This window comes from Leptosomus discolor, chromosome 1, assembly GCF_034619465.1.
Source record: "Leptosomus discolor isolate bLepDis1 chromosome 1, bLepDis1.hap2, whole genome shotgun sequence".
Lineage (NCBI taxonomy): Eukaryota > Metazoa > Chordata > Aves > Leptosomiformes > Leptosomidae > Leptosomus > Leptosomus discolor.
This window is the reverse complement of record NC_141391.1, coordinates 38297635-38325543: the sequence shown is the minus strand read 5'-3', so window position 1 is coordinate 38325543 and position 27909 is coordinate 38297635. Positions and strand designations below refer to the sequence as shown.

At 38.5% G+C, this 27909-nt stretch overlaps 1 protein-coding gene across 2 annotated transcripts in view; it reads right to left on the bottom strand.

Moving 5' to 3' along the window:
• Positions 1-27909, bottom strand: part of TDRD3 (tudor domain containing 3) — a 122177-nt gene that overhangs the window by 25056 nt on the left and 69212 nt on the right. For both annotated transcript variants that reach the window (XM_086481985.1, XM_086481986.1), the window contains exons 5-11: positions 25906-26047; positions 20863-20934; positions 18374-18523; positions 17530-17670; positions 14118-14274; positions 13636-13761; positions 694-1529 (exon numbers count right to left, since the gene is read on the bottom strand). In XM_086481985.1, the coding sequence (XP_086338111.1) occupies positions 694-1529; positions 13636-13761; positions 14118-14274; positions 17530-17670; positions 18374-18523; positions 20863-20934; positions 25906-26047 (1624 nt within the window). The remainder of the gene's footprint in view (positions 1-693; positions 1530-13635; positions 13762-14117; positions 14275-17529; positions 17671-18373; positions 18524-20862; positions 20935-25905; positions 26048-27909) is intronic.

Below are 27909 nucleotides of genomic sequence, written 5' to 3'. Positions count from 1 at the left end.
AGATGAAAAGAAAGTGTCTTGCTGCAAGAGAAATCTTATTAAAAGGAAAAACATCTGAAGAGGAAGTAATTAGACTTTTAAAAATCAGTAGAACAAAACTATCATGCAGCATAACTCATTTATTCCATAAATTCTTCAGCTAAGAGTCTACTAGTGATCACAAAAACAAGCGTTTTGCTGTTTCCTTTCTGTAATAATTGAAATAAAAGAGAGTTTTTTAAAACAGCCCCATTCCTGCAGACTCTGTTCTTCCCTTCCACTAGTAAAGGTTGCATATGCTGACTTACTCTAGAAACAGGCACTACACATCTACCATTACAGACCATTCTAGATATCATAGCATCCTGTTTCTTGTTCCTTGGAAAAGAATATAGACACCCAGATCCATATTCAACCCTTCAAATTTTTGACACTTAGGTCAAATGCTTCAGTTAGGAGCTTAGTCATCCTAAACAAAAGAAACAATCACCTTGAAGATAACTTAAGCGCTTAAAGTTTCATGCAATGAATGTAAGAGACGTATCTCATAACTACATCATTAAAAAAATGGAATAAGCAGCTAGCCAAGAAGCACACTACACACCTATGAACAAAGCCCCATGTCTCTGAGCTAGCGTAGCTTAATCTCCTACATGTACGTAAGAAAACATTAAAGTTATGATTTGAGGTACATCTTATTTGGCACAGGCATACCTTGTTGTCTTCCCAATAAAGAGCAAAACATTCATCCCCTGGTCTCCAACTTTTTCCATACTCCACATGAATCGATGGTTCTAATATTTTCTCCGGTTTGATGGGCCCGGATCTCCTTTTGGGACCGGTGTTGTAATACAACATTTTATCATCAAAAGATGGGATCGTAGTGGGTCCTGATGATTTGATAGGTCCTACTCGTCTTCCTTTCTGATGATGCTCAGTATCTCCATTTGGTACAGCATTAAAATTATCAGTTCTAGCAGGATTTTGGTAATCATTAACACCAAAATGTTGCTCATTTTTTACCATAAAGGCTTCACTACTAATTGTTCGTGCCTTCCTGTCACAAAAATTTTCAGAATTGTGTATTTGGTTTTCCCTTTTCCCACGTTTCTGGTTATTGTTGTCGGTAGCATCTTGAGCAGCAGAGTTCTCCTTGAATTCTGTGAAAGATACCCCTTTTCCTACTCTGTTTTGCATATTGTTATCCCTTTTTTTGAATGTCATATCACTCTGGTGAGTGGCTATGGGATAACCCAAATCCTTTGGCCTATCATTTCTAGGATAATGTCTGTCACTCTTATTTTTTTCATCTGTCCAATGTTCTAAAGAGCTGTGCCTTTCAGGACCTCTGTTTCTTGGTAACCCACCACTTTCCAAAGCCTGTCTTGAATTTTGAATATCCCTTTGAAAACGAGGGGGTTTCTCATTCCTTGGTTGTCTCATGTCATTGCGAGAAATGTGTCTTGAATGATTCTCTTTGATGCCATTCTGTTCTGTATTCATAACTTTGTGCTGCACTTGATGTGGTGGCTGAAATTGCAATTTTGGTTCTACAAAGAAAAAAATTGTCTCAATTATTAACATGTTTCACACAAACACATTTATAGAAATAGCGTTTCAGACCCTAACTGATAAAGCAACAGTATTGTTTAGAAAAGTATGCAGTATTTACCTTTGTGATACAGAAATTGAATGTTACACAGAAAATTTAGCAGAGACATTTGAACTGTAATTTCTAGTTATTGGAACACACACACTACTTTGGGCTGTTCTTAGAACCAAACCTACCAGCATGAGAAAAGCTGGGCATAAATTTCCAGGAGGTTACTCATGTCTCTCTATGGACATCAATAAGCCACTTGAATAACAGCTATTTAAGACAGAAAAATAAGATTCCAACATGGAGAAAGGAAAAGGAAGGGGGAAAAAAGGAGAAATTAAGAAATACTTTTATTCTTAATTGATGCTTTCTGTAAAAATAACTTCTTAACAGCTACTCAGTCTAAAAGATAAAGGCACAAAAGAGAAGTGATCAAATGAACACAGCTGACAAACTGCAGATAACAGGAAGAGTAACAAAGCCCAGAACTCTGGAGACCCTGATCAATGAGCCATAACAGGAACTGCTCAAGCATTACCTTCAACAGATTTAACCAGAACTCTAACTGATGAGAAGTAAAACAAAATTATCACTGATTTCACGAGAAAGAGCAAACCTGCTATGAGATGCTGTGGAGGAAGGGAATTGTGGAGAACTATGAAACTTTTAATGAAATTACAATATTTTTTAGGCAAACATGGAATTCTTATTAGGATGCTTAGGTGAAGAGACAAAGGAGGGGAAAGATCAAGATAAACCCAGCAGGAATACACATGACAAAATAAAGAAGGAATGAGATTAAACAGAACAGTTGCAAGTAAGCAGGCTCCTGGTCAAGTTAGCCTTGCCAGGCTAACTCCTGCACATGATCGCTGTAGCCTGTCTCATCTCCTTAATAAATTCTGTTTCTAAAGATCTTCTGTGTGTTGTCTATTGTGTGTGTGAGGGGACATGATTTCAAAGCTGCTGGACAACTTGAGACAGGATAAGCTGGTAAGTGGGACAAGAAAGACCTGGCAGCTGAGTACTGGAGGCACCACGGGTCTGAAGGCCATCTACCAGAGAGACCACCGGTCTGGGCTCAGATTCAGGACAGACCTATGTAAGCATGCTTGAGTAACCCTCCTGCAAATTTCACATTGTGCTAGCCAGCAAGTTGGAGAAGAGGCACCTGAAATGGGTCCCAGAGGTCAAGGGGCATGGAGCCAGGAGAGACCCATATGAGCGTGTGCATGTGGGTGGCCGGGTAGGAGATCTGCTGGCAGACTTCAAACCTTACTGAAAAGGAAAGCATAAACCTATTAGAGTGATTCATATGAGCAATTTTGTGTCATGTGGGTGCCTGCAAGGGTGTCATTCTCTTGCCTGTGTCTATCCATGGCAGTTGGCCATGTATGTATCGTGTGCCTGAGTCTGGTCTGTGTGCATGGGGCTGGTGGGACTATGAACTCAAGCTCTCTGCTGCCTGGCCCTAAATACACTCCTATGGTTAGGAAAAACTATGAACTTCAGTTTACATGTTACCATTAGAAACAATGAACGCTGACACCTGACAACAAACGTATCAATTTTCATAATTACTTGCTGCACGGGAAGACTTAAAATTAAGCCTTCCAGTACTTCAAGGGGGCCTACAGGGAAGATGGGAGGGACTCTTTTATCAGGGAGGATAGTGATAGGATGAGGGGTAAGGTTTCAAACTGAAAGGGGGTGGATTTAGATCAGATGTAAGGAAGAAGTTCTTTCCTGTGAGGGTGGTGAGACACTGGAATACGTTGCCCAAAGCAGCTGTGGCTGCCCCCTCCCTAGAAGTGTTCAAGGCCACGTTGGATGGAGCTTTGAGCAACCTGGTATAGTGGAAGGTGTCCCTGCCCATGGCAGGGGAGTTGGAACTAGATCATCTTTAAGGTCCCTTCCAACCCAAACCATTCTGTGATTCTATGAGAATTAAAAAGTAATTTTTAGCTTTTTTTTTTTTTTTTTTAATATTTCCAAGCATCACATTATTATTTATAGCTCACAGAATTTTTATCAATTTAATTGACTAGTTTTATTTTTAGGCACACTTGATTTACCCTAACTTTTAGAAGTCAAAAAGGTTCTACTAAAATGGCCTAGTGTGTTGGGGTTTTTTTCAAGTGACATAAGCATACATGAGGTTTAGTATGATGGTGATCTTGATAAAAACACCTCTTACTGCAAAATTCAGCACTTTAAAATCAATAATATTTTTAATGCATGAATATGAAAATATATATTACTCAGGAAGAACCAAAAGTTTCATAAATATTAATTTTCTTTTTAAAAATTAAAATATGACTTTTTAAATCTTGTACAATTTAAAATTTTATATTTTATACGAAACCCTTCAAGTCTAAGGTACCTCTTTATCTCTCCTTTACAAATGGAACGTGAAATATGTTCTTTGACCTTTTTCTAAACGAAGAAATATTTTCTGAGTTGAGATGGGTAGTAACCTCAGACAGTGTCTAGTACATACAAGGACTCTGTACAACTACAAGACTTAGCCCCAAGGCATGTAGAGCAGTTATAATACTTTTAACGCCTTGAGAAAAACTGAAACATATACATGTTCTTCTATAAATGGAAAAAAGTTTACTGAAATTTCTACTCAATGTCATAGAATGTAATAAGTAATTTTAGCTATTGTCTAGGTGCCTTAATGAAAACAGCTAGGTTTTACTAGACACCAAAAAATCTGGATATAATAGATCTCTGAGCAACCTACTTCTGTCACACAGCTGCATAGCTTTTCTCTTTCTACCCTTCTTCCACCTCTTCGCTTGTGACTTTTTATTGGAAAACAGGTCATTCTCATGTGAAACAATATTTTCTGTCTTTAGAAAGGCAATATTAATCTTCAAAAGCTAGAAAGAAATAATTCAGAACTCAAATGCTATTCATCTACTCAACAAGAATTACCCATAAAATAAGACTTCAAGAAGTTTCATTTAGAATTATAACTCACTATTCCACAAAGAAGCAGAGTTTTAAAACAGAGTAACTGCTAAGAAAAAACAGCACCACATTTATACACTGGCACAAATAGCTCCACCCAGAACTAAGTAGTAGGAAATTTAACTCCTAATCTATCCCTTTTTTTCCAAGGAACAGCAATTTTCGCAATATATTAATAGAAAATGCCATCTGTTGCAGATGTGTTTAACAGCAACAAATTCCTAATACATCACTTGCAAAAGTAGTGCTATTGCATCACCTTTTTTTTTTTTTTTTTTTTAATTATTATTTCTACCCAACATAATGTGATCACGATTTAAAAGCAACAAGCTGACTTTAAAGCATTTTGGAACTTCAGTTACACAATTTTTTTTAATAGTACAGGAAAATTAAAATAATACTAAATGTTAGACAGCATGGAAAGAAACTAGAGAATTTCAAAACAGCAAACATAAGCATCTTTCTGCTAGGTCTATTTACTGTGACATACAAAAGCTGCTCACAAAACGTGACATTTTTCTACTCTAACCTTAAGATACACAAAATCTAGTAAACTGATGTCTTCTATGGAGATGCAGTTTTTGTGCTAAAAGTTTCCCAGGGGACTACATCACACACACCAGCCTTGAAAAAGCAGGACATGTTAACCAATTGTTTAACATTCAAGCACAACCCACTCACAAATGGAAACTGCCAAGTAACAGTAAATGTTATTTTGTCAACATTAGTCAACAAAAAAGCCTACAGATGAGAACATTACAGGTTCTTCAAGTATTTGTGCTGTCTGGCCTGATCACCAAAAAAATGAAGGGAATCTAAAGCTTCTTTAATAGAAAAAGTTAAGCGATGAGGGATGTTATTCACAGATCTATCACAGCTGCTGTTCCTCACTTCTTCTTGCTCCACCTCCATAAACCGTTAGCTAATGTTTCAGAAAAGTAACAGTTCCTACAGGGCAGTAACAAACAAATCGTAATTTGGCATTTAACAAGAAGATCTGGTATGCTATTCTGTCCAACAGCAAGATGCATCAGCCCAGTCATCATCACTGTAAGTGGACATTTGGGAGCGTGGTCTGGAAAAAAAACATTTCAAAATTAATGAGGCGGCTTTTGTCATCTATTGGGTAGTTTTAAGATGACAAGTAGTGTTTCTCAGTTTGAAACTGTCACTCAGTTATTTCACTCATTTTAGCTTTTGTATGCGATGACCCAAGAAGATTGTACAGAACCAATCACATTCCCTTGCTTACAAGAAACCTGCAAGACCTACTGCAGTCGGAAACCCCAGCCAACGCAATTTAAAAAGCACTGCTTCACGCACAATAGAATTTAAGTAGCACTGTTTCCTGTAGCGCTCTCCCATGGATTTTATCATGTTTAATAATGTGGTTAAACCCAAAGACAGCAGCCCTTCCCATAGCAGTGGCAATGATTTGGGTTTCTCCTTCCAACATGAATTATATTTTTATGCAACTTTGTAGAAGCGTATCTTTGAGACAGCTACCCCCAGGGCATGTTCTATCCCATACTGGCCAAAAGATTAACAATACATTTGCACACACTTTGTGTCATGGAGTAAAATTCCAGTTACTCCAGAGCTTTGCCAAGTTACATAAATATCACTATCATTCTTTCTAAAATGTAGTAACACTGAGGAACTGAAACCTGAGTTCGTGTTTCTGTTGAAAGAAAATAAATACAAGCTGAGGATGAGTGTAATAATAAAGTGGCAAAAAAACCCCAAACATTCTGCCATTGCCTTCACTACAAACTAATTTACAGGATTAAAGGACTGAACAACAACAAAAAAAAATATTTTTTTTATTATTCTTTAAATGATTAAGATTGACTGTATTTTTCTCTCATACAGTTACTGACAAAATAAAACCACAGAAGTCTCCTAACATGTCACCAATGCTAATATAATACTACAACAAAAATGTCTGATTTACTTGATATTCACAATTACCACTGACTGAAGTTCAACTTTTAGAAGTAAAGCTGCACAACAAACATGGCTATTTTGCAATTTGAATCTCTTCCTGTCAATAGGGCACCATGTTTGCTGGTTGGAAAACATGGCTACTAAAAGGCGAATTCCAAAGAGTACAAATTTCCTTTAACTCCAAATAGTCAGACTCTTTGTTCCTCTGAAGTTCCCCCAGCCCAGATTCTTGTTCACACAATTTATTTGAGTAACAAAACTATTTGTAATTACCAATATTATTTCAAAACTTTCACTTATTTTTGTGAATACATAAAGCATAATGGACTAAAAGAAGAAAAAGACTGCTGAAATTAGACAAGATATACTAGCCCCAAATTGTCCAAAGAATATTACCACATAAAAACAAAACAATCCCCTCCACACATCACACATCCTGCTCAAGCATCAACAGTCAAGTAGGAGGACATAAATTCAAACCTGAAAGCACAGAAGTGCCCTGTCCGTTTGGAGATCACTTGGGCTGGGTCCCTACAAGTTTGGGTATGTATCCCTTCTGCTTGCAATAAATTCTCCCTTCCCACTAAAGTCCTGTTTCTTCTGAGGGACATTTGGGTGAAGAGTTAATATGAGACAATAAGGAAACCTCTGCCAAAGGCAATTGTTTGCAAACCCTCCTACACGGTCAGTACACTTGTCTCCTGCAGACAACACTGGCAGCAGAGAATATAAGGGTAACTCCAGCTAAATTGGGTGGGATGCTCAGACGCAGAGTGAACAGAGGCAAGGGACCCTATGATACTGATGTTATACAGCATCATTCAGACCACTACAAAAGTATGGTCTGTAGTTGTGGGATGCATATTTGAGGAAGAAAACTGACAAACAAGTCTGTTAAGAGAGAAAGCAGTCTGGGAAAAAAAAGTCCCTTGACGAAGGGCTAGAAAAGCTCAATCTACACAGATAACACTGCCGATGGATAAAATACAAGTGAAAATAGCTACTAGGAAAGCAAATTTTGATAGCTTTCTATATGGCAAGAAAGGCATAATGTTATACAGCAGTTAGAAGCCGAGTATAGAAAATACAGATTAGAAACGAAAATTTCTTTTTTTTTAAATGCTGATCTTTAATTGCTGAAACAATTAACCTTGGGGGTAAAATTAATTCACCACCTTTAAACCAAAACTGCATGGCTAAATTTGTATTTCAGTCAAAGCCTAACCTTTGGAGCAAGAAACAGAGACTACAGCCTACGACTTTCTCTCCTCTCCTGAAGTGACCCAATTACACAGACATTCTACCTCTCACTTGCATTTTCTGTGATGCCATTAATGTTGCAGTGTGTCGCATAAGAGGTTCAGTTTAACAGGAAGAGCATGAAACGTCCACCGCAAGCACAGCCTCTCTCTTGGGAGGACTGAAGAGGCAATTCTGCACAACCTGAAACCGAAAAGGTTTTGGCCTTCTATGACCTGGGTCAAAGCTCTAACCAAAACCATCGCTATGTTTCTCACCACCTACTCCATTTAATAATAAATAATTATTTAAAAGTTGGTCTTTGCTTGAGTCTTTCAAAGACGCAGATGTCTGCCAAAAGCGTTTGTGGTTTTGGATCCTGAGCAGATGGAAGGACACCAGTCTGTTCCCTAAGAACTGAAGAGAGAGAAAATATCTGAAATATGCCTGGTTCTCAGCATTTTGTCCATTATTCCTTAATTCTACAGTCAGAGCTCCTGGCACTGTTTTGTTCTCCCTGATAATTCTTGTGTTTACTTATTTAAGCTGGTAAAGACAGATTAATTGTTCTTCACAACAAAAGAAAAATAAGAAGATGATTAGTGGAAAATTCTTGTGTGTTCAGTAGCAGAAATAATCCAAGTGCCAGCAAAGGCAGTTAGTTGACAGCAATTTTGTCTACTGTTTTTGTTATCTCCCACAGTCAGCAGGTTTCTCTTGCCAACCAAAACTCAAACTACTTAATTTCAACACATGAATATTTTCATAGGTGTCACCGACCATTCACAGTTAAAAATATATCAATCAATAAGTAGTTTTAAAAAAATTTAAAACAAAACATTTGTTTGTTTTAATTCTTTGTATTTCATTTAAATAAATTATGTTTACTATATGCTATGTTTTTCAGTTAAAGAACTAGTAGATCATGGAGTCAGGTACTTAATGCCTTTGACAGCTGTAATTACTTAAAACAATATTTCATTAACTCTGAAAAAAAAGACACCACTTACAGGGCAGAAGATTACACCTTACTTTCTTATCAGTAATGTAAAAACACACAAACAAACAACAAAAAGCTTAATGTTCTGTCTTATCTCTAAAAAGGAATAGAAGTACCTTGCAAACAAAATATAAAGGTATGTCAATTCATAAATGTTTTTCTACATTTATGTAGAAAAGGTACCAAATCAACTGTTCTGCAGTTCCTGTTCACAAACAGAACCACCTAGCCTGGTTACTGCAAATCCAGAAGTGAATTTAAAAATTCTCAACAGTATTGTGCTTTCACGTGCAATCAGAAACACTAGATAAAAAAAACAAGGATGGATACACAGCGAAAAGCAAATAAATCCTCTGTGTACTTGAAAAGAAACAATTCTTTTCAGACACTTTCTCCCCAGACCCCATAAACAATTTTTGAAGAAAATGTGGCGTGGCACAGTATTAGAAGATATTTAACTCAGTTCAGGAAACTGCCTTTTGTTTTTGCTTCTACATAGACTCTCAGTCATTTAAAAGAAATTACAACCTATCTGAAGTGTACTGAAGCCTAATGCTTATGATAATGATAAATACGGCCATTCCAGGTAATCATATGCTCCTGATCATACGCATTAGTGTAATAGTAGGGGTGTGCTCACTTACTCAAAACGACCACCCCTATACAAAGACCATCTCACTGAATATCTAAAAAACATATTGGACATACGTCCCATATGGGACAGGCAGGGGCCAGAATAACTGAATTGCAGAATAACTGAATTACATAACTGCAGAACAACCAATCCCCTTTTATATTAAGTGGAGGCTGTAGCATGCCACGTATAAATGCAGAAAAACCTGCCTGACTGGGCCCTCCTTAGTACAGCTACTGTGCAGAAAAATCAATAGAGAGACCTTATTCTTGGCTATGTAACATTACATATTTGAGTGGTTTCTAGCAGTTTCCCTGACGTGCTTTTCATTTCTGACAACTACTTTTCTAATACTGAGAGAGAAATACATGTCATTACTTCTAACAACTGACAGGTTCAAATGAAAGGAAAAGAGTGCTAGTAAGATATATCCTGTTTTCTGCAAATGCTTGGATGCAGACTTCATGATGAAAGAGTTCACAGTGGTTTAAGTATAATCACCGCAGATACATCATCACTCTGCAAACACTGTTAACACTCACGTCATCTCAAGTTTGCATGGAACTTAAGACAACTAATAATTAAGAATTTAAATTACACTATTTTCAACTGCAGAGGCATAAGAATGGCAGAAAAAGAACACTTTCAATAAACAATTTTTAAAATATGTTTGAACTCAGACTGCACAGATTTTCTCAAACCTCGCAAAGAAAAAAAAGCACTTTTAAAGAGACAGAAAGCCCGCAATTCAGCATATGCCTATGTATTTCTTGAAAAAATCCATTTGAAGTAGACTCTGATGAAAATAAAACCTGGCATAGAAACAGAGGGAGTACAATCCTATGGGCTAGATAGATTCAGTAAGGAAAATAAAAACTAACGAAATGAAACTAAGCAGCCACTTTAAATCCCACTGACTTCCAAATAAAAGAAAGTACAAGAATATTATTTCTTCAGAAGGAAACAAGGCAGAAATATAAAAAAAAGTTTCAAAAAATAACAACAACACTTTCTGAACTCTTCAAAAATGCTAGCGATTATTTTTTTCAGAAAAGCAAGACTCAGGAATAATACACTTGATTGCACACTGATCATTCAAATAATACTAAAAAACCCAATACAGTGTTAAAAACCACAAAAAAAAAAACCCCTGTGTGTCATGTTAGGAAACATGCCAGAACTTTTGGCAACTGAAGGAGTACAAAACTGTTACAAAGATTTCATGGAACAATGGAGGTTTTTTAATGACATTTATAGAACCTTTTTATTTAAGGGGGAAAAAAATACACAAAAGCAAAGCGCATTTACTTTTAAAAGACAATACTGAAGATTATAAACTGAGGTATATATGCTAATATAACCTTTTTTTTTCTACTCAAATAACACTATCCTGACCACATAAATCCAAATGATCATAAAAGTCCCCCTACGCAAACACTGCAAAACATTAACATAATTTCAAAAGAAGCAATTGACTCATTTCAGAGAATCATAGAATCATCAGGTTGGAAAAGACCTTTAAGATCATTGAGTCCAACCAACACCACCATGCCCACTAAACCATGTGCAGAAGCGCTACATCAACACGTTTTTTGAACACCTCCAGGGACAGTGACTCCACCACTTCCCTGGGCAGCCTGTTCCAATGCTTGACCACTCTTTCAGTAAAGAAATTTTTCCTAATGCCCAATCTAAACCTCTCCCGGAGCAACTTGAGGCCATTTCCTCTTGTTCTGTCACTTGTTACTTGGGAGAAGAGACAGACCCCCACCTCACTACATCCTCCTTCCAGGTAGAGTGCGAAAAGGCCTCCCCTCAACCTCCTTTTCTCCAGTTCCCTCAGCTGCTCCTCACAGAACCTGTTCTCCAGGCCCTTCACCAGCTTCATCGCTCTTCTCTGGGCATGCTCCAGCACCTCAATGTCCTTCTTGTAGTGAGGGGCCCAAAACTGCACACGGTGTTCAAGGTGAGGCCTCATCAGTGCTGAGTACAGGGACACAATCACCTCCCTACTCCTGCTGGCCATACTGTTTCTGATACAGGCCAGGATGCTGTTGGCCTTCTTGGCCACCTGGGCACACTGCCGGCTCATGTTCAGCCGCTTGTCAACCAGCACCCCCAGGTCCTCCTCTGCCCCGCAGCTTTCCAGCCACTCCTCCCCAAGCCTGTAGCACTGCGTGGGGTTGTTGTGACCCAAGCGCAGGACCCGGCACTTGGCCTTGTTAAACCTCATACAATTGGCCTCAGCCCATCGATCCAGCCTGTCCAGATCCCTCTGCAGACCCTTCCTGCCCTCCAGCAGATCAACACTCCCACCCAACTTGGTGTCATCTGCAAATTTACTGAGGGAGCACTCAATCCCCTCATCCAGATTATTGATGAAGACGTTAAACAGAACTGGTCCCACCACAACTCTTTGGGCTCAGCCATCCAGCCAGTTTTTTACCCAGTGGAGAGTACACCTGTCTAGGCCATGAGCAGCCAGTTTCTCTAGGAGAATGCTGTGGGAGACAGTGTCAAAGGCTGTCCAGGTAGACGACATCCACAGCCTTCCTCATCGACTAGGCGGGTCACCTTGTCATAGAAGGAGATCAGGCTGGTTAAGCAGGACCTGCCTTCCACAAACCCATGCTGGCTGGGCTTGAGTCCCTGGTTGTCCTGCACATGCCATGTGAGTGCCCTCAGGATGAACTGCTCCATAACCTTCCCCAGCACCAAGGTCAGGCTGACAGGCCTGTAGTTCCCTGGATCCTCCTTCTGGCCCTTCTTGCAGATGGGCATCACACTGGCAAGCCTACAGTCATCTGGGACCTGCCCTGTTAACCAGGACTTCTGACAAATGATGGAGAGTGGTTTGTCCGGCTCCTCCATCAGCTCCCTCAGTACTCTCAGGCCGGTGGATCCCATCTCTCATTCAACTAACCAGAACGATGGGGATGTTGTATTTGTCAAGTAGGCACCTGCGTCTGAAATACGTTATAGCCCTTTGTACCTTTCCCAACAGGGCAATCTGTTCACTTCCATTTACTACAAAGCTTGTTTTCCACTTTTTCCATATTATGTTGTGGTTTGGGGTTTTTATTTTATTTTTTTAAATCCAGTGAAAATACAGAAAGCAAGAGTCCGTTATTAACAGTCAACAAAGACTATTTCGGAACTTAAGTTAAAAAAAATAATTACATATAAATGCAGTCATTCCTTAGAAAACTCCAAAATATCAATCAGTTCATATAATCTAGTAGGACCTTTTTTTCACCCTTTATGAAAAGTGTCATTTTGTAGAGAGAAAGAAATTACAACTCCATCACAAAACCTTCATGTTAAATAATAGAAGCAGGTATTTTCATTTCATTTCATGTTGGCCACTGAAACACCTCCAGGGCCATACCCAAAAGAAAAAACATTCTCCATTTATTACTCCGCTTACTGCGAGTTTTACTTTAATATTACAGCAGCCTCTATAGACCTCAGGATGTATGGAGTTCCCTCTTTTTCCTCTAAATGCACCTGCCAAAGTTTCCAAAGTACTGATTTATTACTGATTATTTAAAAGATTTAGACCTAAACAGATATCCTCATGCATAGACTACATTCTCATATCGCTTCTTAAGAAAGAAACTAACTAAAAGAACATAAAGAAAAGTCCCAGATATTTTGCATTAAATCTAAAGGATTATCTGCCTTTCCTCTTTCTAAAATCCTACCTTTCCCTCAGTCCTTAGTTATTAAACAGGAAAACCAGGAAAAAAACAGTTGTTTAATATCTTACAGCAGCCAAAAAGATTATTTTTTTCCCCTCCAGAGAGAGGAAAGACAAAAACAATTAAGCTTACCACAAATACTAAACTCTTAACTGGGCAGCACACAAAACGTGCTGTTTAGAAACTGAGGAAGGAGGCCTGCAATTTTGGCTTTTTTTTTTTTATTTATTTACTTCTGAAGAACACAGAAGTCCACTGAAGTTGCGAGAGCCTTTATCAAACTCGATTAACAAACTGGGATTTATGTCGCCTTATTTCAAAATTACTGACTTTTAGACACCTAAGCCCAAAACAAACACTCTAAGCTCGTCTATAATCAAGACAGAAGTACAAACCACCACAGCGAGATAATAGCTCTCTAGCACTCCTTGGGCTTTTTACAGCTGAGTGTGGAGAAAGTTCTAGGAGCCACTGTCTAGATGAAAAACCTAGGAAATATAATTCCACCAACACTATCTAATAATTGGTTCCAGATACATTCATTTCAATAACTTACCCTCTACTGTTAGAGGACCCATTTTGGATTCCAAGAAATCAAATAGTGTGCTCGGTGCAGATGGTCTGGCGTTTCCTAGCTCTTCTTCATCTTCAGGTCTTATTCGACCTCGGCCCTTCCCTTTACCTGTAACCAACAAAAGTTTTTGTAAGTGGAGAATAAATTAAAAAATACACACTTTTGTATTTTACTTAGAAAATGTTAGTGTTCACTATCTTTAAAAAATTCTACCACTGACAAAAATCAATTAATATATTTTCCACTTAAGGATATTCAAACCTGAGAATAAATTAAAAATTTTAGACAAGAATACAATACACAGAGGCTTTTTCTAAGTAGTTGCTTTCAGGTTTGCAATGCATTCTAACTTGCAGGAAAAAACCCACACAGATATGTCCTTCTATAACTAGATTAGTTATTCACCATACACAAATTCCTTTGCTCATAAACACTGTTTTAAAGCATTTCTTTGCAAGTCTTACCTCTAGGTGGTGGTCCCTGAATGGGTTTCTGTTTACTGCTGTTCAGAAGAAAATTTAATGCTGCCTCGAGGCTGTTACTGTTATCCATAAGTGCCTGTCTTGCTGCTTCTTTGCTGAAACCCATCTCTGTTATGTGTTTTAGAGCCTTTTCATCAACCTGAAATAAAATGTACACACAGAACTAATCATAAGGTGCAACAGAGACTCTATAAAAACACTAGATTTTACTTGAATTTTTCATTAATTTTTAATTGAAACATTATTTCAGATTTCATTGATGACAAATATTGAAGTTCTATATAAAATCTACACATATGAGCTCTCTTAGGTCCAAACAATCAGCTAGTAGAGGGTCTTTTTACTATTATTGTTATGGTGATTTTTAAATCATCGATTTTCAGTTCTAATATTTCAAACACAAATTCCCCTAGCCTACGTCTACCTTTGCTGTACACTGAAACAGTATGACAGACAGTAATATACTTTCTCTGAGATGAAAACTAAAAGGAATCCCTTGAAGTAATACTGGTATAAAAACTAGCCATTTGATACTGTTTGAATCCCGTGGTGGCTTGGTGTCTGGCAGGGTTTTGGTAGCACGGGAGGGGAGCTACAGAGGGGGCTCCTGTAAGAGGCTTTTAGAAGCTCCCCCAGCTCCAGGCCAATTGGCACCTCTACGAATAACTCTGAGAGTCAAAGAACCTGTTGAGAGAGTTCTTTGTTGGTGGTTCTTTGATGGGGAGCAGAGGAGAGGAAGGGGGATGTGAGAGAAACAGCCCTGTGACACCCAGGCCAGTGAGGAAGGACAGGGGCGGGTGTGCCGGAGCAGAGGTTCCCCTGCGGCCCATGGTGGGGTGGCAGCTGAGCCCCTGCAGCCCCTGGAGATCAGCGGTGGCCCAGAGGTTGGCCTGCAGCCCGCGGAGGGCCCCAGGCCGGAGGAGCAGGGACCGGGCCCGAGGCAGCCGTGACTCCGAGGCAGCCCGCGCTGGAGCCGCCCGTCGGTGGGAGGGCGGCAGCCCCGGGAGGGACCCGCGCTGGGGCGGTTCTGGGGAGCTGCGGCCCCGCGGGAAGGACTCCCGTTGGAGCAGTGGGTGGAGGGCTGTCTGCCGGGAGAGGGACCCCGCGGTGGGGCAGGGGAGGGCTGCGAGGGCCCCTCTCCCTGAGGAGGAAGGAGCAGCAGAGACACCTTGTGCCGGACGGACTGTAACCCCCATTCCCTGCCCCCTGCACTGCTGGTGGAGAAGAGGGAGCAGAGCTGAGCCCGGGAAGATGGGAGGGGTGAGGGGGAACGTGTGTTTTTTTTTTAAGACCTGGTTGTTTTTCTCATTATCCTTGGTGGTGGTGTTCATTAAATGTATGTTGTTCTCCCCAAGTTGAGTCTGCCTCTTGCTCATGACCATAACTCATGAGTGAGCCCTCTCTGTCTTCTGTCTTGACCTTCAAGCCCTTTTGGTTGTATTTTCTCCTTCCCACCCCTCAGGGGACTGGGTAGGGATGAAGGAACAGCTGCGGGGGACTTTGTTGCCAGCTAGGTGGGTTCAAACCTTCACAAACCTTTTCACAACTTTTAGAGACAATACAAAACCCAGCTGAACACTTCTTACATGGAGGAAAATATAATTGCTAAAGGCTCTGTAGAAGAAAGCAAGGAAATACAAACAATTTACTTGCACAGAAATACAGGGTTTCTTATTCTAAACCGTATAGAGTATCTTTGGATGTTAAAAACTCTCCCTTCAGTTACACAGCACAAATCTTGCTTCTCCTATACAAAACTGTAAAGAAAAAGAAAATCATAGGACATATCCCACAAGGACTATTAAAAGAGGAGGATGTTTACCTCTGCAATCTATTGTCTGTGTATAAATAAACAGAAAAATTACTTGTTTCTTGTTTTGTAGGTAAAAGCAGTGCTTCAGGTTTCTCAGAAGGCAACACATCAGATGGATTAAAAATCTCTGATAATTTCCAAATATACACACTAGTCAACAATATACATGAAAGTCAACAATCAAACCTACTTGATGTCAAAATTCTAAAAAGACAAAACAAATTTATTATCCACCACTTTAAGATGTAAAAATCATTACTTATAACGAAAGGCGTCTTTCGTTATAGGCTTGGTGGCTTCCTATTTCCTTCTTCTAAATAGCACCTAGCTATGTTAAATGACATAATGCTAAGTTTCAAAACATTGGAAGTACTGCTGTATTTTTTTTAAGTCTATTTAGGCCAAGAAACAGTTGTCAAGAATGACAAGGTGTACCACTGGTGCTACACAGGGCAGAGGGGTGACTAAATGACCTCTTGAGGTCCTTTCAGCCTGTGTTTCTACAGTTCTGTATTGACATTTCTGAGCACAGTGCTGAAGGCAGCACTGCTGGAGGCTCTCCTTGCTGCAAGATGATTACACGTACTATACAAACAAAATTATAACTGGCAGTTACTGTTCCTAAATGTCTATTTTTCTTATTGTTAAAACTTTGGTAAAAGGAAATAAGGTGGAAAATATTCAAGCATAAAGGTGTGGTATTTACAATCAGTATTTTAATACTGGTTTACTGAGTCATTACATTGTCGTGATGGCTCTTCCAGTCTGCTTTCATCACTCAAATCAGAATCATTAATTGTTGTTGCGTACTTAGAAACTCCTCTCTGGAGTTGTTCTTGATAACAAACACTTCCTCCATCATAAACTTTTAGATTTCTGAAGTAATCAAAAGAGAAACTTCAATGACTGCTTACCATATACCCACTTAATTGAAAGCAGTGATCCCAAAGAACACTTCTCAGTAAGTATAAAGTTATGAAATATATTTGACAGTGAGGTTTTGGATTAAGGGGCACAGTTCAGATTTTTCAGTGGTAACCCACCGTACTCAAAAGGAAACAATACTTATGCCCACGTAGGCATGACATTCTACTTTATTATTTTAAATATCAGAGCATCACTTAGTTTCTCAATGTCAAAGAAATGGTTTAAAACAGATTCTTAAAACACAGATTAATTCAGAAGAAAAGCCTCATTAAAATATTACTTGATGTGTTGAAACTGAAGAACAACAGTCTTGCTGCCTAAAATGAATTACTAAGTGTTAATATGCAAAACCATTAAGCTTATTTTAACAAGAAAATAAAACTATACTGTAATGTCCTATACTGCATATACTACTAATTGGTTTTAAATTTCACTGGATAAGACAGTATTAAATTTTATTTTGCAAAAATCACACTGAAACTCCTAACTATCTCAGTACAGTACAAAAGCATCCTAACTATTCTAAACAGACTTCAAAATAAATTGAAAGCTAAGCCCTTACTCATCAGGGTCTTTTGGTTTTAATTTTGTTACATCTGTTTTTTGTTATTTAATAGTACAGGTTTAAGGTTCCATTTAAGTCTTCCACCTTACCAGTTCTCGGTAGACACCTTCATTCTTTCCCTCTGGTTTTGTTATCTTCTCTTTCTGGAACAGTTCCCTGTTTCGATTCCCTCCAGCACTCACACTTAGATTACTTCTGCTACTACCACCACCTCCTCCAAACGTCTTGGTCTTCAGGTAAGCACAAAAATAACATTTCAATAAAAAAAACTTGTGAAAAATAAGTCTTGATATTTAGCTAGTAGAAAAAGTGCAGTAAATTTAATGCAGCTGTATTTTTTTACGATTATGCTTTCCATCAACAAATAAAGCACTAATTTACAAACAGAAAAAAGATTAATTTATTAGGTACGTATTTTTTCTTCCCCTATCCCCAAATGAGGTTGTAAAAAGGGTATGTAATTTTAGTTTTTATGAGTTACCAAGTGAACCAGAAAAATAAACTAAAAGAAAAACCAAGGGAGGACACAAAAACCTGACACATCAGCTAAGTACACTTTCAGACTGAATGCAGGGAGCCATGGGTTTTTGAAAACCGAAAAAAAGTAGATGAAAATTGGTAATCTGTATTTATTACTCAAATCTCATTATCTAAATTGTAAAAAAAAAATAATAATAATAATAATAATAATACTGATATCAAATAAAATCATACCTACAATAAAACATTATGATACATTTATTAGCCTTCTTGAAATAACATACCCATCAATCCAAAATTGCTCTCTATTTTTGATTTGTCTTTTTAAAGATACATGAAAAGAATTATAAGCAGGCAAACATCAGAAAGCATTTGTCAGTCAAGAGAAATACTTAAAATGACAAGAAAAGATCAACAATAGTAAGTAAAATGCTGCAACACATGCATTCTAACCTCCTTGCTCTTTGCTACTTCTGCAATAGCAGCTGTTCTCTGCTTTTCAAATTCATCATTGTCCACAACAGTTTTTACAGTATTTGTCATTTGCAGAGTCTTTCTGCGATCAAGCTCTCTGCTATCCACCAGCACATGAGATGCACATTTCTGAAAATGCAAAAGAAAGTTTTAATTAACTTTTCAGCCTACTCTCACTTGAAAAAAATAAAGTATTTTTTCCATTAGAGTATCACAGAACCACGGAATGGTAGGGGCTGGAAGGAACCTCTGGAGATCATCTAGTCCAACTCCCCTGCCAAAGCAGGGTCACCTACAGCAGGTTGTACAGGATCATGACCAGTCAGGTTTTGAATATCTCCAGGGAAGGAGATTCCACAACCCCCCTGGGCAGCCTGTTCCAGTGCTCTGTCACCCTCAGAGTAAAGAGGTTTTTCCTCATGTTGACGTGGAACTTCCTGTGCTCCAGTTTGTGCCCGTTGCCCCTTGCCCTGTCACTGGGCACCACTGAAAAGAGCCTGGCCCCATCCTCTTGACAGCCGCCCTTTAGATATTTGTAACTGTTGATAAGATCGCCCCCTCAGTCTTCTCTACTCCAGGTTAAACAGCCCCAGGTCTCTCAGCCTTTCCTCACAAGAGAGATGCTCCAGTCCCCTCATAATCTTTGTAGCCCTCCACTGGACTCCCTCCAGTAGTTCCCTGTCCCTCTCGAACTGGGGGGCCCAGAACTGGAGATAGTACTCTGGATATGGCTTCACCAGGGCAGAGCAGAGGGGGAGGAGAACCTCCCTCGACCTGCTGGCCACACTCTTCTTAACACGCCCCAGGATACCATTGGCCTTCTTGGCCACACGGGCACATTGCTGGCTCATGGTCCACTTGATGTCCACCACAACTCCCAGGTCCTTCTCCGCAGAGCTGCTCTCCAGCAGGTCAACCCCCAGCAGGTACTGGTGCATGGGGTTATTCCTCCCCAGGTGCAGGACCCTACACTTGTCCCTATTGAACCTCATTAGGTTCCTCTCCACCCAACTCTCCAGACTGTCCAGGTCTCGCTGAATGGCAGCATAGCCTCTGGTGTGTCAGCCACTCCTCCCAGTTTTGTGTCATCAGCAAACTTGCTGAGGGTGTGCTCTGTCCTTCATCCAGGTCGTTGATGACTATGTTGAATAAGACTGGACCCAGTACTGACCCCTGGGGAACACCACTAGCTACAGGCCTCCAGCTGGACTCTGCACTGCTGATCACAACCCTCTGAGCTCTGTCCTTCAGCCAGTTCTCAATCCATCTCACTATGTCCACTCATCTATCCCACACTTCTTAAGCTTCCCTATGAGGATGTGATGGGAGACAGTGTCAAAAGCTTTGCTAAAGTCGATGTAGACAACATCCACTGCTTTCCCCTCACCCACTCAACCGGTCATGCCATCATAGAAGGCTATCAGGTTGGTCAGGCATGATTTCCTCTTGGTGAATCCACACTGACTACTCCTGATAACCTTCCTTTCTTAGAGATAACAGCCAGAATGAGCTGTTCCATCACCTTTCCAGGGATGGAGGTGAGGCTGACTGGCCTGCAGTTTCCCAGGTCCTCCTTCTTGCCCTTTTTGAAGACTGGAGTGACGCTGGCTTTCCTCCAGTCACAAGGCACCTCTCCTGTCCTCCATGGTCTGTCAAATATGGAGCAATAACATCTGCCAGCTCCCTCTCAGCACTCATGGGTGCATCCCATTGGGGACTGTGGATTTGTGGGCACCCAGTTTACCTAAATGATCCCTACTCCAAACCTCCTTGACCAAGGGAAAGCCCTCCTCCTATTTCCAGGGTCTGGGATTCCTGAAGACCAGCCTTAGCAGTAAAGACTGCATTCAGTAACTCTGCCTTCTCTCTATCCTCTGTCACCAGGGCACCTGCCTCATTCAGCAGGGGACCCACATTTGCCATGGTCTTTCTTTTGCTTCTGATGTCCTTGAAGAAGCCCTTCTTGTTATCACTGACATCCCTTGCCAGCTTTAATTCCAAGCAGGCCTTTAGCCTTCCTTGTTGCACAACCTTATCTAAAGAATACTATCGGAAAAATGTACACCTAGGACATCGAGATGTCTTTGCTGAAAGCACACTTCTCCACACTAGAAAGGCCAAAAAGAATGACTCTTACATTTTAAGCTTAGTTCACGATGTAGCTAATATGATTCTTATTAAATGCCAAAGGTATTTACAAGGGACTATGTTAGCGTGTACAAGATCTGACCAGAAGAACCAAAGGCTCTACATATTGAATAAAATTGAAGCTTGAAATTGAGACTAAAAACATTAAATATAAATTGGCACAACAAAGTGACAGGATCAACACCAACAGGCACATTTTTCAGATCCAAGTCTTCAGGATCTAAGGTGTTTTGATAGCCTTTATACCTAACTGGAACCAAGTCCTCTAGATATCATGACGCAGGTTTTTTTATGAAATGACAAAGAGAAATCCACTATACCTGCCCAAAAGGTACAAAAGGGGGAGGGCCACCTTCCGTTCCAATGTTACTCCTATTGTGTTTTGCTAAACTCTGTAACAAAGAAAAATTGTTGATTAAAAAATTGCAAACAGAAAACGGATTATATGATGAATGTCTCTATTTCAGAAAGTATGTGAAACTTGCAAGATGAACCTTTAAAGCATAAACAATAATGATATACTTAAAAACCTGGGGCACTTAAGAAGGTTGGATAAGGGGCAGGGAGATGAAGAAAATGATGAAAACTTGCAAAATCACGAAGGCAACACATACAGCAAACACAGAAAATTCAGTTATATACCAAAATCTACACTAGCAGAACAAAGCAGCACAAAAATAGGCAGCAGATGTTTCTTTACATAGTGCCCAGTGAACCTGCTGTCACTAGAAGCTGTAAAGGCCTACAGTTTCAGCATGTTTAAAAAGGGATCGGAATAATTCAGCATAGAGAAGGTAAGGTTCAGGGGGATCTTATCAATCTACAGAAATGCCTGAAGGAAGACTGCATTTATAAAACATTGCATTAAAAATATCTCTTCATAGTTGATACATTTTTTCTTCTTCTTCACAAAGTGTGACAACAGCAGCAACCTGCAAGAGAGCAACATCCACTGGAATTGACAGTTGGTTGTGTGCTAATTATGTGGTATTACACAGAAATATTTGGTTTCAGAAGCAGAAAAAGGAAGAACAAGTCCTTAATGCTGTTAAAATGCTTCAAAATTGCATTTCCCACAATGCATCTGTTATCATCTTCATTTCTTACTGTCTCTTTTTTCCCACTGGGATAGCCATGCATGATTACGTACATCATTTACTACTCCCCATTGGCAGAGAAAGTTTTAATTACTTAAGGCTACATATGACATTTACCTGCATATTTATTACCCTGATGTAAAACTGATTTAATTCCATCACATGAGAACTGTAGTATCAACACAAACATGCTTTAAGCTATTATACTATCTGAGACTTTTTTAAAAGAAGGAAGAAGTTAATTTAGCTAACTAATACCAAAATCAAAATTTTTGATCCATTCTCTTCAACTACTTTTATTCAGGAACCAAAGACTATTTTCTAAATCATTTATGGCTATTAATTCCTTTCAAGGGTGGGGAAAAAAAAAAAAAAAAAATCCTTTTCCTCATGCCTTGGAGCAAAACACACTGATAAAGTATTCAATGAATTATTCAAAACAAAGCACTTAGAAGTGCAGAAACCATAAAATTTTTCTGCTTTAGTTTCAATCAGTTCACTTAAAAGTGCTGCCTTAGAATTACGAGCTAACCGAGGGCTGATCACTGTAGCACGCTCATCCCTCCTGTATCTATTAACTGAAGCAGCACAGTACAAACAGTGATTTCACAGCCAAGCCGCTTTGCTTCCCCAGGGTAGGCACTCTAGGTCCAATAAACCCTACACTTGTTTGCTTGGATCTAGAGAAATGCAGGCAATTCTGGAATGAACTCCAGCACTGAATCAAATTACAGTAACAATACTTACATGACAGCCTAAAAACTTTAGCATTTGATCATAGTTAATTCCTTATGTCATACAATCAGGAAGAACTTGCTTATGTTTAAGGTCACGCTTTTTTTTTTTTTCATTCCAAAATCAGAATCAAGGAAACACATAGAAGAAAAAGATTGTTCCAAACTACTGCTCAAACATGTAATTTGGCAAATAGCAAAAAAGCACTTAAAAACTGACTGCATATTTGCTAATATTTAGCTACATGGGTTTTGATTCGTAACAATTTATTGCATAAAACTGTTATCCAGAATGAAAGAACTCTGCCTAATGGTAAATAACAGCCTTGACAGTTTCTTCTCAGGTAGCACTGTCTACTGAGAAGCAAGAACAACTGTTTCGGAAATTAAATTTCACTTTGCATCGAATAAAAAGCGAACTGGCAACAGGAACAGTATTTTTTAATTTACAATTTGCTTGTAGCAACTGTAGTAACTATCATTTACAATAAACTTTGCTATAAATACATGCAGTATGCCTCTTTCACCCTTTCTGTTGTATTTGGACTGTGACATTAAAAAAGTATTTCCTAGGGAATCTCTTAAGAAACAAAGGTTTACAATATAAGACTTGAACTCCTAGGTATTATATATAATAGTATATAATATTCTTTCTAATACGAATTTTGAAGTATATATAAAACTACTCCCTTTTCCCATCAGGTAACCTCAATATTTAGCTTCACCTTCAACAAAGTAGAAGAATCATGAAGTATACTAGAAAACTTTACTTTTAGATAACCTGTAATTTGACAGATTCTATGTTTTAAAAATATAAAGGCCTATCAAACAGTCACACCAATCATCTCAGCAAAATTTGCTTCAGCCTTCACTTACATGTTGTCTGATATTTTGATAAACAGCAAGACAAAGTACTCTTCCTTCCTAAGAAGGGCACCGGCAATACCTCACAGATAGTGATTGATCCTCACCGATCGAAACAATATTTGCCACCAGAACACTAGGAACACTACGAAACAATAATTATTTGGAACTGCATTCTCACCTAAAAAAGTCCATGACATATTGCCATATATTTCCAAATACTCTAGAAAAAAAGATCACAAAGTAACATCCTCATTTACTCCTTCCTTATTTATTTACTGTCACTTAAACAGTGATAGTTAAAAAAATTGAAATTTCTAGGCAAGAATTACCTTATGATAAAATTGAATGCTACAAGGAATGCCACATTTATTCCACACACAGTGTGATAATACTGCATTCACTGCACATACACTATATTTGTAGTGCAAGTCTTTCATTACTAAAACTTGATTCCTCCCAAAAGCAATTTCAAATTATCATTCTGAATGGAACAAAACGATAATGCAGCTACGCAACTAGAAGCTGACAAGTAGGTGCAAGGGCAATAATTTAAAACTGGATAAACAACTTTAATTCTAAAGTTTTGTAATATTATTTGATTTAATAGCAATAACTTTTTTATTAAGTAGAAAAGAAACATATTTCATCATCTACACAAGAAGCCAAATTAACATTTCTCAGACATTGCAGTGGAGAGAAAAAAAAAACCTGGCTTCAAAACAAGTAATTTGAAACAGTCACACAAATACAAGTTTTCTGTCTTTTTATGCAAATACAGTTCAGCATTTCATTTAAGCTTCAGTGGCAAGATTAGACAAGGAGTGGCAACATTCTTGCTCAAATTTCTTTGAGAGCTGACAATCTTGCTTATTTGTCAACCATTCTCTTCTATAAAGCTTTCTGAATGGAACAGAAACATCGAGTTCATGAAGAAACTACAATCAAAGTAGCATCTGGCTTCTATAGACCTGTTTCAGCCCTGTCTGTCTAGCTGCCAGTCCGGATACAGAACTGGAACTATGATTTCCAATGGTCATGGTTCACCTGTCCAAACTGATTTCTTGTCATCCACAACATTGACATGTCCACATTCATGCTGGGAACGTGATCATGTGCTGTGAGCTGGTCAACTAGAAAAAGAAAATGATACTCTGGCAAACTGCAAGATGGAACCAGAGAACCGAGGGGACAGCAATGGCCAACAGTTAACTTCCTATACTGTATCTTACCAGAGTAAATCAGTGAAAACTTAGTTACCTCTTCTTTAAACATATCACGTAAAGGCAACAGAACTGACTAACAAGTAGTGCTAGAAGTTGTTGTAGTCAGCAGTATGCCAATGGTTACTGAATGGTTTGGTTTTTTGTAAACAGAACATGTTCTGAGTTATTTCTTGACATTAACCTCAGAAACAAATTAATATTTATAAAGCAACATTTATTTGTTGAAGCAGAGATAAACATGGAAACAGACTGTCCCAAAGTATCACCAAGAAAGCTAACCAATTCTATTGACCCTTCTCTTACAGATTAGATGGCATTCTCAAGAACACATTAGTTCTCTGTGTGTCTCTTCCGTCCCCATCAATGTTAAAACTTACTGGTTTTTTTAGCTGGAGAGAGAACTCACAAGACTTCATACTAAACATAAATAAAAATGACAAAATGGGATGTTTCTGTTGTTGGCCACAGAATCTTTTTATCCAACAGGCAGCTTCATTTAAAACAAGGAATGTTTTTTAAAAAACTATTTTCAACTATAAAAGCACAAAAAGGATGCCAAACAGAATCTACTAGAAGGGACACTGGGTAACTCAAAGATTCAAATAAATTTTGGCCCAATGTGCTTTAATCTATAAAATGCAAACAAACACTGAAGAAAACTAGCTGTAACAAAAACAACTGTGCCGAACAGCATCAGCAACAACAAAAATACTACTTTACACAGAAGTGACCATCATGTTCCTAAGCATGTCTCTGTTTCAGGGACATGGATGTAAAAACACAGACATATGTGTGTGTTAGTAGCAGGGTCACAACTTCCTGCCCTAGGAACTTCCACTTGCTTGTGAGGAAACGTATGGAAATGTTTTCCTGCAGCAACTTTTACTCTATTGGACAATGAACCAGGCTACAACCGACTAAAGGGGCTTACAAGCATTTATGGCTTGTTAAAAGATTTTAAAACCTCCCATTTCTCTTTCTAATCACAAATTTACCTAAAGCACTGATGAAATCTGCAATACAGAATTCACACTTAAGGTTGCCAACCTCAATGCTTTCTGTAAACTTACTGTAGTTTTTTGACTCAAAAATACGCAGTAAAAGGCATCATTCTGTAATATTTTGTCACCAAACACACTGTTTAGGAAAGCAACCACTCGTGACTGCACTAAAATAAATTGCATATGTTCAATTAATGTTTTCCGTCCCTGCAGACGATGAAAGGAATCAGTTCCCACGCAAAGATCACTTGTCATTTCTTCATTTCCAACATTATCGATAAGAATTATTTTACATGTATTTGGCTGCATCCCTAAAAATACTGGGACAGTGAAGTTCTAAAATCTTATCATATGAAAGTTCCCAGTCAACACATTAAGCTTGATGTCACTAAATGTAATATGCATTCTGTAAGACAAGCATTTCCAGTGATGTTACCTCACCCTTTGTAATTCCCACTTTTCTATAAGATGCTCCACTTCACCTCCAAGAACTGCTGTGTTACTGTCATCCAACAGCAAGAATCCATTTCTCACTTCAACAATTCCTGAAAGCTTAATTTTTGTTCCAGGTGGAGTGTTCAGGCTAGAAGTAGAAACAAAGCCAAACATTTTAAATGCATTTATTAATATTCTTCCACCAAAAAAAATATAAAACTCTACTCTTATTATACTTCCACATTGATGCTAATTTTTTGTTATGAAATACGACAAAAACCTTTGCAATAATTTCTTCAGTATGCACAGTACTTTTCAATAGCTTTACTGGAACACTTCCCATTTGTTACACAAAAATGCCATACTGCAAATTAGATTCTAACAGAGATGAATGTTTGCAAATTGTCTGTTTGGTTAAAATCCAATTTAACAATACCAAACTAAGGATGTGATTTGTTTAGACTAACAGAAGCTACCTCAAAGTCAGTTGTCTAAGAATAGTTCCTCATCCTAGGATGTATTTATAGTTCACAAATAGAGGATCTCCAGATGGTTAATAATCTCATTTGTTTTAGACATTTAACTTAGGAGAAAACAAAGAGCTGTTAGATAAGAAGCTTTCTATACTTCACTAGCAGCCAGGACTGTATCAGAATAAATACAAAAAAATGCATCTTGTAGTCATCCTTCTCTCATTACTCCATCATGTAAAACATAAGGCTGCTCTCTGTGGTCAATGCTCACAAGGAGGTACCTTACCTTCTTTTCATGTGAATCTACCCTATGAAAAACAACAGCAAATGCATAAAAGAATCACATATCTCCAACGCATAACTGAAAGACAGGACAAGCAGCACAATCTGGAAACTGATTTTTCTTCTGAGAAACAGGACAGTCAGTTGTAACCCTTCAACTGAGAACAATAACGTCTTTAAAATACACTAAAGGTATTGTTGCAATCACAGGACCATACCATGCAGTGAGGAACATTCACAGTGGAGTCAGCCAATTTCAGCACTAGTGGCATTGACTTAGCAACATTAAAGGAATTTCGGTATCATTCTGATAAAAGCCAAGAAAATGGGATCAGAAAAAAATAGACAAGAAAGAAATACAGCAAAAAAAGGAAACTTATGGAAAGGGAAGGGGGGTAAATGGAAACCCTAGTCATGAAGAACTTCCAATTTAAAAGAAAACATTTAAAAAAAAATATTTAAAGAAACACTATGTACTGAAACAGCATATTACTCCAGGTTAATAGTCCAACTTCAAACCTGAAACAACCACATACAACAGAAATTAAATTTTCATACAATATTACTTGAAATGAGCTCACATCATGACATTTTCGAGATTTTATCTAAAAGCATTCAAATTATGTCTTCTACTGGGTGTTGTTCTTTAAGTATTTTGGAATCTAGAGTCTACTCACACAGAAGACTGCCTTCCTTTTTTGCTCTCTTTATATTCATATTGGAATATGATATTCCAAGTTCTGCTGGCTCAAGCCAAAATTAAAATATCATTAAGTGCCCTACCTTTTAAGACAGCATCACTCTAAGCTGGCTCCTGCTCAGAAGGAGCAGTTTAACAGTAAAATATGACATTCAAAAATGAACTATATATCTATATCTAACTGTTGTAGCTAGGAGAGAGAGGATAAAGATTCTTTAAAAATTAATCTGAACTAGTAAAGAGCAAAGCACACCAAGACTCCAGAGACTAAACACTGGAAATAATTTTCAGCATCTTCATAAGCACACACACAAAAAATCCTCATGTTCAACAGTAATTAGCTCTCTTAACCTTCAATTTTAACTGAAGAAATATTTACTAATTCAATCCAAGTTAAAGCCTTGCCCATGGTAAAGCAGCACTAATTGCATTAAATTAGGTGTGTCAGGCCTGTGACATCCCTGCTACCAAAGCCAGGCAAAAGATCTCCTGCTGCTAAAAACTGGGAATTTGGCTGAAGTTTGCACACACCCAAACTGCTGCATGCTGTATTAA